The sequence below is a fragment of the Ochotona princeps genome, chromosome 15 (assembly GCF_030435755.1).
Source record: "Ochotona princeps isolate mOchPri1 chromosome 15, mOchPri1.hap1, whole genome shotgun sequence".
NCBI classification, from domain to species: Eukaryota; Metazoa; Chordata; class Mammalia; order Lagomorpha; family Ochotonidae; genus Ochotona; species Ochotona princeps.
The window spans coordinates 34,177,194-34,190,796 of record NC_080846.1 but is presented as its reverse complement, the minus strand read 5'-3'; the positions used below and the strand labels follow the sequence as shown (position 1 = coordinate 34,190,796).

At 37.2% G+C, this 13,603-nt stretch overlaps 1 protein-coding gene across 4 annotated transcripts in view; it reads right to left on the bottom strand.

Annotated features, from left to right (window-relative positions):
- ACSS3 (acyl-CoA synthetase short chain family member 3) overlaps positions 1-13,603 on the bottom strand; it is a 168,204-nt gene that overhangs the window by 93,800 nt on the left and 60,801 nt on the right. For 3 of the 4 annotated variants that reach the window (XM_058673280.1, XM_058673279.1, XM_004583066.3), the window contains 2 exons: positions 7,585-7,773; positions 3,500-3,634 (listed from right to left, as the gene is read on the bottom strand). The exons of the other annotated variant lie outside the window; for it this stretch is intronic. In XM_058673280.1, the coding sequence (XP_058529263.1) occupies positions 3,500-3,634; positions 7,585-7,773 (324 nt within the window). The remainder of the gene's footprint in view (positions 1-3,499; positions 3,635-7,584; positions 7,774-13,603) is intronic. 4 annotated transcript variants of the gene reach the window in all.

Sequence of the window (13,603 nt, the reverse complement as noted above, 5' to 3'; positions counted from 1 at the left end):
GAGTAAGAGAGAATAGCATTTTGTGTGTTGAAGACAATAGCTGGATTTAGAAATGAAAAGTTATAGCAGGCTATCCAAGTATTCCTCTATCGAGGTTTCTAATTCAATGTGGTAGAAGTATTCGCTTTCCTGGTAGTTAGTTACTCTATTGTAAACTTTTCCTAATAAGGCCATTAAAAAACAGAAATAGTTTTGAAGAAATTAAGTAGATTTATTTTAAAATGTGGCAATAAGATGGCAAGATAGTTGAAGAGGGGTGACTTTCATAAACACTGTTCTTATTGGGAGTTACGGCTAGGTAAGGAGAGTACCTCTCAAATGTCTGGTTTTTCTGAACCATTAACTAAACACAAAATCACATCTTGGGAACTTTATAACTGATGAACATGAACTGGGAACATGTTGTCACAGGCACAAGTAACATTGTGGTTGCTCAGTGAGATTCTCTACTTAGACATATTGTTCATTTCTTCAATCTCTGAGCTAAACCCAAAGAATTCCATTCTCTTGGTTCCTTAATGTATTACTCAGGGTTATGAGAACTGGTCATGTATCTTATCAGGTAAAGGTAGAAAGTGATTCCTACAATACTACAAATATATTCTGTAAAAGAATAAATGCATTTATAGATAATTTGAGTCATAGGCCCTACAAAGTCACCATGTCTGACTCATCCAACTGATAGATCCTCATTGAACCATTCAGACATATAAAAAGTTACCTATTATCAAATCATACATTTTGCTTTATTATCAGATAACAAATAATTTAAAATATTAAACATCTGACATTACAATTAGAAACCTACAAAAATGTTACAGGGTGAAACATGGCGACTGAGTGATCACAAGAATATTATTATATGGGCTGACACATGGTTCGATTGGCTAAACTTCCACCTTCAAGTGCCAGCATCCTATATGGGCACTGGTTCATGTCCCGGCTGCTCCACTTCCCTTCCTGCTCCCTGCTATGGCCTGGGAAAGAAGCAGAGGATGGTCCAAAGCCTTGGAACCCTGCACCTATTTGAGACATCTAGAAGTAGCTCCTGCTCCAGATCAGCCCAACTCCAGGCATTGCAGTCATTTGGGAAGTGAAACAGTGGATGGGTTATCTTTCTCTGTCTCTCCTTCTCTTTGTAAATCTGCCTTTCCAATGAAAGTAAATTAATCTTTTCGAAAATAGTTATAAATGTATGACTTTTATAGGTCCCCAACTGCTGGAATGTCTATTCTTCAAGAGATACAGGTGAACATAAATGAAATTTGACAAAAATCAAGGCCATAAAATCAACATTGAACGTTTGCAGATATGCTTTTACTTCTGTGGAGATGTCTTTTCTAATTGCTATGATTCTTGAAAGGCAATGTGGGGAGAACATGCAGGATGACTGACGGGATGTTCCTTTGATTCTGTCGTTGCAGCCTGAGGCTCAGGCACAGCAGCCAAGTTTCCATTCCCGTGGCAAAGAATGCAATCCTGGTTAATGAGACTCACTATCCTGCTTCATAATATGTGTCTCTAAATTCAAAGCAATTACGGTCTATTGGGCTTAATTACTGCCTAAACAGTACATCTCATAGAAAGGGCAAGAGTCCCTCAAAGCCCTTATCACTAAAAAAAATAGAGTAAAGAGTTTGGAGAGAAAAAGGAGAGAACATGAGCTGTTTATGGGGAAAGTGAGGCAACATATCTCTATTAAGAAGAAGGCTGCACTAGAAGAATCCGAATATCCATGTTCAATGTGTTAAATGCGTAAAGAAATAGTACATTCAGCATTGGTTACCAAAAGAAGTTAAACCGGAGTTTAAATCTTTTCTCCAAGTTCACAGGTTTGTGAGACTCAATTAAGGAAAGTAATTTGTACTTAGAATTGGGCCAAAAATTCAAACATGTAGTTGAATAATATACATGATCCTTTATTTACATAAATACACTCATCTAACCTTTTTATTACCATTTCTATTATCATTCCTCCATCCTTTCTATCCATTTTTCATTCCTTTACTTAACTATCAACAAAAACTTTTTTCAAAATATGCTCCACACAATGGTCCCAACTGAAGACCATTATGCTTAGTGAAACAAGCCAATGCAAACAAGACGAATACCATATGTTCTCTCTGATATAAGATAGCCTTTAAGCAAACTGCAAATTAAATAGAAAGAGGCAATCACGTATATACACATGCTCTCACATATGAATGGTGCAACACAGACCAGCACACTGGGAAGTAAAGTTACGTTACAGTAGGCATCGCTACTCCTGAAAAGTAGGACTCCCACTGTGACACATGTGAACACACCTGTACAACATGATACTACCTTTTCTGACTCTACCTACACCTGCCATGTCACAATACACTGAAGTAGCAGAAAGCTAATCTTGTAACTGTTACTACAGGACTATCCTATGCAATAATGAGGGGAACAATGGGAGGGGGATTGAAGAGGGGGAGGGAAAAACTCCTGGTTCTACAAAACTGTAAAAATGAAGTAAAAGTATTTTAAAAATATACTCAAGACCACTTAAAAAAAACTAAAACAATTAGGAACATCAAAATCAATGAGTATAGCAGGTCATGAAGCAGACTTCTAAAGCTTTATTTAGGAATTTAAACTAGTAATAGGAATTGCTAATTGGTAATCAAAATGACATCCTTTTAACATTCTCTTTTCTCACATCTTGTCATTTGTGGGTCTCCTTAAGGTAACCTCTCATCAGTTCTGTAAAACTGCATGTAATTTTTCACACTCCCATGAGTTCTCTTCTGCAAAATGTTTTAATCTTTCACAAATCCAAGTTGGTGCCACTATAAATACCTGGTGATTAAATGCATTGTAAAATATATTCATAGACATACTATATTAATATCACAGACTAATTCATCTGTTTATTATATTCATGTTTTATCTTTCTGAATTCAATTCTACTTGTGATTTAAACATTTTCCTCATTTTTTTACATTTGCATACAATTTAATTCATCTTTCCAAGAAGCAAACAGGAAAGGGATTATGTATACAATCAGATGGCATGTGTTCAAACCATGCCTCTGGGTAATTACTGTAAATAACTTTATTCCTATGTCTATTAACTCCATTTCATTAAGATGGAAATAATGATATCTCCTAGCCCATAGAATTACTGGAAAGATTTAAAAATCAATTTATAAGGACCTCTTAAAAAGTAAATGATAAGCAATCAAGTTAGTGTTGGCAAGTACTATTGTTATAACTGAAAAGAGTAACATTATAATAGCATTAAATCAAAACCTAATTCTTTAATATTAATCATGGTACAGTGTTATAAGTCTTTTTTTAGTTTAAGCTAATTGTTCATAAAGACTGTAGATATAATTAGCATTTTTCTTAGAAATCATAATGGCATTTATGAAGTAAATGTTATGGCTTACTAATAAGTGTCTCTAGTAAAAAGTCAAAATTGAATTCTCTAGCACATTACGATAAAGCAGAATTAAATTCAGTATTCAATTTACCATATTTGGACGATTATAAATGAGAACTTTGTCCGGCTTGTGGTGTCCTATTCGTAGAGCTTCCTCTATAAGTGGTATATATTCTACCCGCCTTCCAGGTTCAATACCAAATGATGCTGTAATCACTATTTTGGGCTACAATGAAAAAAAAGATGAGAATTCTTTAATAGTTCTAATTAAGACAATCACAACATTTCAGAGGTAGACTGGCCACGCACCAATTCTAAAGAAACATTTGAATGATTCTGTTTCCTATTGAGTAAATGGCCTGAAAACCAGCAAGCCCTCTTTAAACATTATAGACCCAACAAGTTCCACACAATCTCACTTACTCAAAATTACCAAAGATTCTATAAACATGAGCTAAACAAAATATGTTTCAAATAATTCATTTCAGATGGTGTTTCCAGAAATTGTGAAATGCAAACTTCAGTTGGTCTCCACCCCTTGCGCTGTAGCACGCTGTAGCACGCTGTAGCGAGCCGGCTCAGTTACAGTCACCAAGAACGTCTATGATTTTCTACATTAAGTATCTCTTCTAAATACCTAAAGAGATCACTGAGCTTGTGTCTCCATTTTCAATGTTTTTTCTAGTTCTAACTATGCTTTCATGTTTTCCAAATGTTAAAATGTTGGATGATTTTTCTTAAAGGTCTCCTAAATTGTTTAAAATCCCATCTCACAAAGCCTGGGTTGGCCTTTGCTTTTAAGCTCTACTTAGCAACCTACTCACTATACTCTTTAGGGCATACTTAGAGGCAGCCAAACGGTGTCCCCAGGGAGGAGCCAATCTGCACTGATGTCCCCTTCTCAGGACATTATGCGCATGCCTCAGCTGCTAAACCACCACCAGACTTTCTATTCATCTGGCCCACTGCCAAATAAGCTCCCCAAAGACAAGTGAGGACAGCTTTTATTTCATGCCTATGCCTGCTGCAGCTTATCCTACAAAAACAGCCATCAATAAATACTTATGAAACTGAACCCAAATCCTTAATCATTTGTAGAAACAAATATGTCTTGATTCCTCTTATATACTGTACTTCTTCCCTAAGAAATCCAAACTAGAGAGTGATAATAAATAATTCAGGAGACAGATAATCAACGCAAGGTATTGCAGCTATTTCTGAATTCTGGTCTCTCAGGTTTATACTGTTCTGATGATATGCATGTATAGTGCTTGCTGTTTTTGAATACTCAACATTCATGGAGCTGAGACCTGATCTGCCCCAGCTTGGGAGTGACAGAGGCAGAAAGAGGGCCAGTTCTGTTTGATTCCAAAGCATTTCCTCCATCACATCAAACTGACTTTTTTAAAAAGTGAAAGAAGACAAAAATAAGCCTTGTTTCCTTTTATTATGTATTTTAAAGTTTATTTAAATAAAATTCATTTTAATATTTGTAATAATTTTAAATAATTCGACAATAATCCCCCAGATCAAATAATAAATGAGTGAAAGTAAGCTAAACACCAAATTAAGAACATAGTACTATTTCTCAGATTTGAATGTTTAGTAGTATCAATATTAGAGCCTTCCTTTGGAAAAAAAATTCCTTTCACTTTTGGCAACATCCTTTTACATTTATTGGATTTAGAGGATTTCTTACAACACAGTCTTTTCATCTTCGTTTGTTAAAATTTTTCTTTAGTCTATTTAAGAGTCAATGCTCACTTACTGGTGGGGGTACATGCTGAGAAAGGCAACTTCACCACTTGGGAAATGTCATGGACTATACTTTGCAAGCTGAGACACCTAGACCACCCTAGTATAGAATAGGACCTCCGCCCTAGGGAATATGTGTCCAATCAGAGAATAGTCCAAAATCTTGGGATTCTGCACCCACGTGGGAGACCCCAAAAAATCTACTGGCTCCTGGCTTCAAATTAGCTCAGTTCCAGCCACTGTGGACATTTGGGGAGTGAACCAGCAGATGGAAGATATTTCTGTCTTTCTCTATGTAAATCTACCTTTTCAACAAATATAATTTTTTTAAATGCATGCCCTAATGATCAAAGATTCTTAGGTTAATCCATTCGTGAGATGTGTACCTTTAACTGAATACTCTCTCCTTACATTTGACCTGCCAGATTGCCTTTGCTGTAAGCATATGCATTTACTTTCTAAATTTCCTAACAACGTTATGTGGTTTTTTAAAAGATTTATTTTTATTGGAAAGTCAGACATACAGAGAGGAGAGACAGACAGGAAGATCTTGCACCTGCTGATTCACTCTCCAAGTGGCTGCCATGGCTGGATCTGAGCCCATCTGAAGCCAGGAACCAGGAGCCTCCTCCGGGTCTACCACAAGGGTGCAAGGTCCCAAGGCTTTGGGCCATTCTCAACTGCTTTCCCAGGCCACAAGCAGGGAGCTTGTTGGGAAGCAGGGCCACCAGCATTAGAACCAGTGCCCATATGGGATCCAGGCATGTTCACGGGGAGGACTTTAGCAGCTAGGCTACTGTGCTGGGCCCCAGTTATGTGTTTTTATGTCTGCTTGTGTGTGTGTGTGTGTGTGTGTGTGTGTGTGTGTGTTATTAAAAGAAAATACCTCCTGAGAATAGAGCAAAGTGTCATAAGGTCATACTTGAGAAATTTTAACTTCCCCACATTTTGAAAATATTTTAATGCATCCAACACTCTTTACTTTTGTCTCAGTGATGTTTAGCATCTCAGTACTACAAAATTAGAAACTCTAGCTTCCTAAGAGAGATCTCCAAGTTCTGATTGACTAAAAACTTCGCGATGGACAGATGTTCCCCTAGATATGCTTCATAAACTCTAACTTAACATGTTGTAAAAGGAAACACAAAGATTCCTGGGTTGTCAGCCTAGAAAAAACCTTTTGTGGTTCGAATAACCCACATTTGCCAGATGAAGTTACATATGAAAAGCCGTATTCTATGCCTTGCCTTTGTGACCTCCTGGGACTGCAAAAAATCTACAGGTAAACCACTTGCTCAATTCATTCTTCCTTTAGCTTCCCACTACGGACTTTGCCTTTCATAATGAACATCACTGAACCGACTGGCTAGCAAAGGTCCTTACCTATGCCTCTGGCTCCTTCCCCCTTCATGCCATTCTTCAATCTTGCCTTCCCTTAGCATTGATGATGACATGTCACTCACCTGCTCAAAAATCTTCATGTGTAAGATCTACAGGATTCAGTGCACCAAAAAACCTGTCCCTATCAGCTCACCGGCTCGCCTTCCTCCTTCACATCAAATACAGGACATGCAATCTATCTACACAACTATTATACTTACACATTTAAACAGATTTAGACTTTCAAGTACACTTATACGCTCAAATATATGACAATCCACTCTTAATCTTCTCAAATGAACAGCACCGTTTCCTGTCCCGATGCTCAGCTCACACATTTTTTTCTCATTTTTTTCAGTTCCCAGTATATAATTCTACAAGTATGTCAACAGTAGCCAAAACTCCAATTCAAACTGCACTTTCTTCTGAAAGCCCTCTTCATTCACCTAAAGTGAAAGTGCTCCCTCCTAAAAATGTGGGTTTTCAAATTATGATAGGGATCCAGACCCAACCAAATACCCCTGTATCTGCAAACTGCAGTTGGGACACAGCAATTCCCCCTGCCTTTTTTTTTGTCTAGGATGACTCTCCTACAATAGCATAGTTAAGTACTTACCACTGAGATAATGTATTCACAATGCCTAAAATATTTACTATATGGTTTTTTATAGGACAATTCTCACTGACCCCTGCTAAATTAACACAACTAAAACAGTGATAACTGCTAGCATCTTTCAAATGAGTGCTGTGTGGCAGAGTCTCTGCTAAATGTATTAAATAAGTGATATTTCACTGTAGACTTCAAAAAGCTAATTTAAAACTTTATGTCTCATCAATTTCTCAAATCACACAGCAAGTTGCATTTCACACAGGACAGGCTTAAAAATAAGTGTTTAATAAATACACACCAAAGAAAAACAAATTGTAAGTACCCTATTTAAAACACAGATCTAACAATATAGTTCTTGAACAATTCATGCATAGTTGAATATGACTAAGACATACAGCTGTAACTTGACTTTCTCCAAATAAAACACTTACCTTTGCATGATCGATACGACTACTTAGTTCTTTGGAAGCAAATCCTCCAAAAATGAGACTGTGAATGGCTCCTATCCTGGCACAGGCCAGCATGGCATACATGGCTTGCGGGATCATGGGCATGTAGATCACCACAGTGTCACCTTTTTGGATGCCATGCTTGACTAAAACACCAGCCAGTTTAGAGACCTGTAATAAAATCAGTAAATCATCTAAGCACTCTTGATGTTATTTCAGTAAACCTCTAGGTGAGGTGTGACATCTACAGGACAATCATCCCCTTGGATGAAAGAGGCCTGAAAAACACTCGATTGTGATAATGATTCAGAAGATGAAGGTAATAACAGAGCTGAAGTATGGAACTGGATGGCAACTTTCTTAAGAATTTCATGGCTTAAATTTGCTTAACCTTCCTTTCACCATGTATCTACTAGATGACCATAACGTATCACACACCGTGTACTGAGTGAAAATACAGCATTGAAAAACAAAGATGCACACTGGTTCTCTAATTTTCTAAATAGTAAATATGTCAAGTGAAAATAAATGCTATACATATATGTATAAATATGTTCATATGTGTATATGTATGTGTATACATGTTTAAGGAAACAATTTATGAAGAAAGAAAGCATATTGTCATAACATATGGAAAACAAAGCATACTGTACAATTTTGTAAAGGAAGGTCAAAGATGTCATGGAAAAGTAAGGAACCATAGCAAAGCAAGTGAAAGCACTTCTTGGGCCACCAGAGTGCTATTCACGTCTCAGCTACTCTCCTACTAAGCTACTCTCCTGCTAAGCCACTCTGGAAGGCAGCAGACAGGGGGTCAAGTACATGCGTCACTCCTTTCAACCACATGGTAGACCTGGATGCAGTCCCTGGCTCCTGGCTTCCTCCTGGCCCAGCATTCCCTTCTGCTGTACGCACGCGGGGAGTGAAACAGGCAAATGGGGACATTCCTTTCTTCCTTCCTCCTCTCTTCCTCATTCTGTCACTTTACAGCTCGAGCATATATATTTACAAACTAGATGACAGAAAATAAAATTTCAATGCAAAATATTTTAAATCTGCACACAGTATTTTCATAGCATACATTTCCATAACCAGTTCGAAGGCCCCTTCAGTGTTCTCATTGTTAACATAATGTAACTAAAACTCAAAGCTAATAAATGGCTAACACTCAATCACAGACACAATACATGGTATACTTAGACAACACCTCAAGACTTAGGGTTTAACATTCTTTGTTCTTTCCTTCTTATTCTAAGCCAATTATTGCTTCTCTATTTTTACACTTATTATTTATTGAACATGACATCGCTCTTAAGTCAAAAATACAACAACTTTTTAATTTTCAGTAGGCACTTCAAAGACCAAAACACATTTCTTTCTTCATAATATTTTTATGAGTTTTATTAATTTTTATTGATTAGATATTTGAGATAGCAGTGATAGGTAGAGAGAAAGAGCTCACATCCACTGGTTTACTCGCCAAATGCTTGCAGCAGCCAAGGCTAAAGCAGGGGACTTGGAATCAATCTTGTGGGTATCAGGAATTCAACTACTTGAGATGCATGCACTGTCTGCCACAGTCTGCTTTAGCAAAACGTCGAAGTCTGAAGCCAAAGACAGGCAGGAACTCGGGTATTCCAATGTGAGAAGCAGGCAACTTATACATTATCTCAATCATTTGTCAAATGTCCACCCATTAATACATTTTACAGAGTCTAGTAATAAAAGTATATAATAAACCTTGTATGGTATAATCTATTGAGAGCTAGCTTGCCAAGTCTCCTGTCGACAATTACAGCAGGCTGTGGCAACTACTCCCAGACCTAGATGAACATTTTTTTTCATTAAATCATGTGTTTATAATTTTATATATAATAAGTGGCTATCAGCAAATACATTCTGCAGCAGGAACAATGCCAAGGTACCACATGTGATGTGACCAAGGAACAGCAAGAAGATTATTTGGAGCTAGTGTAAGAACAAGTAAAAACACAGCCTCAGATCAGGTCAGAGGGCCAAAGAGCCTGTAGGAAGCTGGAGAACAACTGGAAGAACTACAGCTTGACCTTGGACGTGACTGCTCAGCATAGTGAACAGACACGTCCTGTAAAACGAACTGGGCTGCATGGCTTTCTGGAGACCTTTTATTTCATTCTCCCTTCTGTTACCTACTGAACAAGTTCAAAAAAATTTTGTTTCCACAATTATTTCACTTTTCTCTACATACTCATTTCCTCTGGGAAGATAAAGTGTAGCAAACTTAAGGGCTTTGGTGCGTGAAACAAAAAAAAATCAGTGCTATCTTCTTTCCAATATGGCAAACTACAATTCAGCACTATGTTTTAAGAATCCCAAATACTTACAATGAAAAAATTGAAAGAATCAAGATAAACTCTGGGAGGTTGCAGTCAACACCTCGGTGCACTTTGGCTGGAAATAAGTTAACCATACTTAGATGACATTAAGGTACAACTCAAAGAGCAGCCAAGGAAATCGATTTCCTTGGGTGTTGTGACACAGTGGGTTAAGCAGGTTAAGCTGCTCCTTGAGATGCCCTATTCTAGGTTGTAGTACCAGTCAGTGTTCTTCTTATCCAGCATTCCTATTAACGTATATCCTGGGAGGCAGCAGACGACTGCCCAGGAACATAGGTACCTTCCACCATGTCAGAGACCCTGGGATTATAAAGTAACCTGAAACAAGTTATTGCAAAAATTAGAGGAAAAATAAATGGAAGCAACAAAGCAAGTTAGGGGAATTAATGGAAAGAGGGAGAAAAGTATGGTTATCTTAGAATTTTAGGAAACACCCAAACCTGTTAACTTTATGTTAATACTTTACAAGTAAAAATCAAAAATGAGCCTACGTGTTAAATTTAGGCTTGATATGCAAATCTGGGTTTCTAGATTTTTCTTGAGAGGTTTTAAGACCTACAGCACCGGATGGTTTGTATCTGGTTTGTTCCTTAAGGAGCTCATGCTGAATGAAACTTGACTACTCTGTAGCACTGGGATCTGGAAGAGCAGGGAATACATTCCCTAAGAGGTGAATGCCTTTCTCTTCAGTAGGGACTTTCATTCTTGAGGGACTGGATTAGTTATTGCAGGAGCAGTTTGGAAGCAAAGCTGTCCCTCATGTTTTATCTCCTTCATACAAACCATTTGCCCATTTGTTCATCCGCTATCTTATAACACAGCAGTTGGCCTCTGTCAAATGTGACTATGTGAATTTGTACCTCAGCTTCAAACTGTGAAATATATACCTGCTTCCTTTTGTAAATCACCTAGACTGAGATATTTTGCTATAACAGAAAAGTTAGATACAAGACCATGTTCCTTTAATATATATGTTTATTACATATTATATAATGTAATATTATATATGAGTAGAAACAAAACCATGCTCTTTTAATATATATTTTATATATTATATAAATTACATATGTAGAAATTTTGTGTGTGTGTGTGTAGAAATTCATCTAAAATCTGGTAGTTCACTTCCTAAGGGCCCTAAAGGCCAGGACCAATGTTAGGAGCCAGGTGTGCACTCCAGGTCTCCCCAGGCAAGGACCAACTTTACCACTGCCTCATAGGGTACAAATTAGAAGGAAGCTGGAATTAAGAAACAGTTGGGTATGAAATACAGTACTTTGCTATGGGACAGCAGTCTTAACCTCTAGGCCAAATAATTGCCCCAAATCTGCATTCCTGGATGAAAACAAATGATTGAATTTGATGAGCTCAATAATTTTCCATAGAACTCACCATCACTGGGAACATTTGGATAAAGTTTGCCTTTTCTTTCCATACTAAGTTTAAAATATTTTTTCTACATGATGTATATTTTTATTTTAATTAATGTGTGCTTTTGATACATAACTATAGATTATGAAATATAAATTAACAACTGATTGTTCTCCCATGCACTTAGTTCCCACATTCATATTACCTGCTTCAATTCTGCAGGTATTTGAATTGTCAACCCCAGCCTTCAATCAGACGAGGTTGCTTTAGCTGTGTGGAACCACTAGATGGAGCCCATTTGGCCTTATTAGTTCTATCTGTTTTTCCTCAGTCTTTTGATAACATGGTAACCATGCTAACAGTCTGAATTTTGACATGAATAGTGGCACCGATTTTTTTTTTCTCCAATAACTTCCAGGGAATGTCATTCTTATATGAATTTTCACTGTAATTTGTAAATCTAAATAAACACACATTAACGAACCTTCTAACAACTAGGCTTATGATATTAGTTCACAGCAAGAAAAAAAAGGCACTGATTTAGTATGAAACTGAGAACACTCCAATATGTTTCTTGTTGATATTATATTTTAATTACATAATTGGGAGCCCAAGAAAAGGATACTTGGTATTCTTCCCTCCAACGCAAATAAAATCATTTTGAGGATAACTATGTCCAATGAGTAGAACATTTCGGGGTTTATCCTGTTTTTATCAACTACAAATGGAAAATTGTCAAGGAATATGAAAAACAGGTATGTATTTTATCTAATGAGATATTTCGAGCCTACCACAAAGGTCTAAATGAAAGGAAGAGAGACACAGGCCGAGTCAAGTGTCTTCCTGCCATTGGTTCCGTGCTCAAAAGGCTGCATTGGTCATGATGGGGTTAAGCCAACTCCATTCCAGCCTCCCACATATGTGGCAGGGATCCAGGTATTTAGAACATCTTCCACTGATGTTTCAGCCACATCAGCAAGGAGCCAGATTGAAAGCAGAGCAGCTGGGACTTGAACTGGCACTCCAACATCGCATCTCAGCCAGCAGCTTAACCTGCTGTACAGCAATGTTGGCCCAGATTTATAATTTCTACTATTATCCAAGGAGAACACATTTCAAAAATGTATCGAGTATAATCCATGTTTTTCCACAGAAGTAAAAGTTAAGTGATAGGAATATGAATTGGGTAAGTAACCTATTTAATATGTTTTAATTTATCAATAATTTGGTAGTTTTAACTCAAACTTGCATGCTTGGAGATTAAGCTATTAACTCTCATTCTCTTGATTTTCAGATCAGGTAAGAGTTCAGTTTTGGGGCCAGCACTCTGGCTGAAAACAGGCTAATCCTTCATTTGTAAGTGCCAGCAGCCCATAGGTGCTAATTCATGTTGTGACTGCTCCACTTCCCATCCAGCTTCCTGCTTGTGGCCTGCAAGAGCAGTGGAGGACGGCCTAGATCCTTGGGCCTCTGAACTCACATGGGAAACTCAGAGGAGGCTCCCAGTTCCCAGCTGTGGATCGGTTCAGCTTCGGCTGTTGCAGCCATATGGGATTGAACCAATGGATGGATGCTCTTTCTCTGCTCTTTACCGCCCTTTCAAGTAAAAACAAATCTTTTAAAAAAAAAAAAAGAGTTCTGCTTCAACTTGATGACATGTTCCTTCAGTCACAAGCAACTACATTAAGATTTGGTTTCTTGGGCCTAATATGAGCTCAATCCAAATCAATGATCTATAAATTTTATTTAAATGTGTATAAATACTACTTGCCACTGAAAGCCACTTAACTGGGGTATCCTAAGACATAACACATAGTGCAGTTTAAAAAGAATTCATGTGTTGGACATAGCATTGTTTGATTCTTCCCACTACAGATTTTGGAAATCTATCATTTCTTCGTACTTTGGTATTAACCTAAGGCCACTTAAATTACAAATCATTAATCCAATGTTTGTAGTGTATACTATGAGCCCTATACTAAATCAAATCTGCAAATATAAAGAAAATATAATTGGTCTTCAAACCAAAGTTATTTGGGGTCCAGAGAGGGTGGAGGAATCACATATATGAATAATAATGATGAAAAGTTTTGAAGTTACAATTAATTGATGTTTACACAAAATGGTCATACATGTCTGCTCAATATATAATGTGTATGTGTATATTTACACATATATACAGATATGCACACACACATGCACATTGCATTTGATAAAATAAATATTTGGGGACAGTGCCATGGCATAGCAGGTAAAGC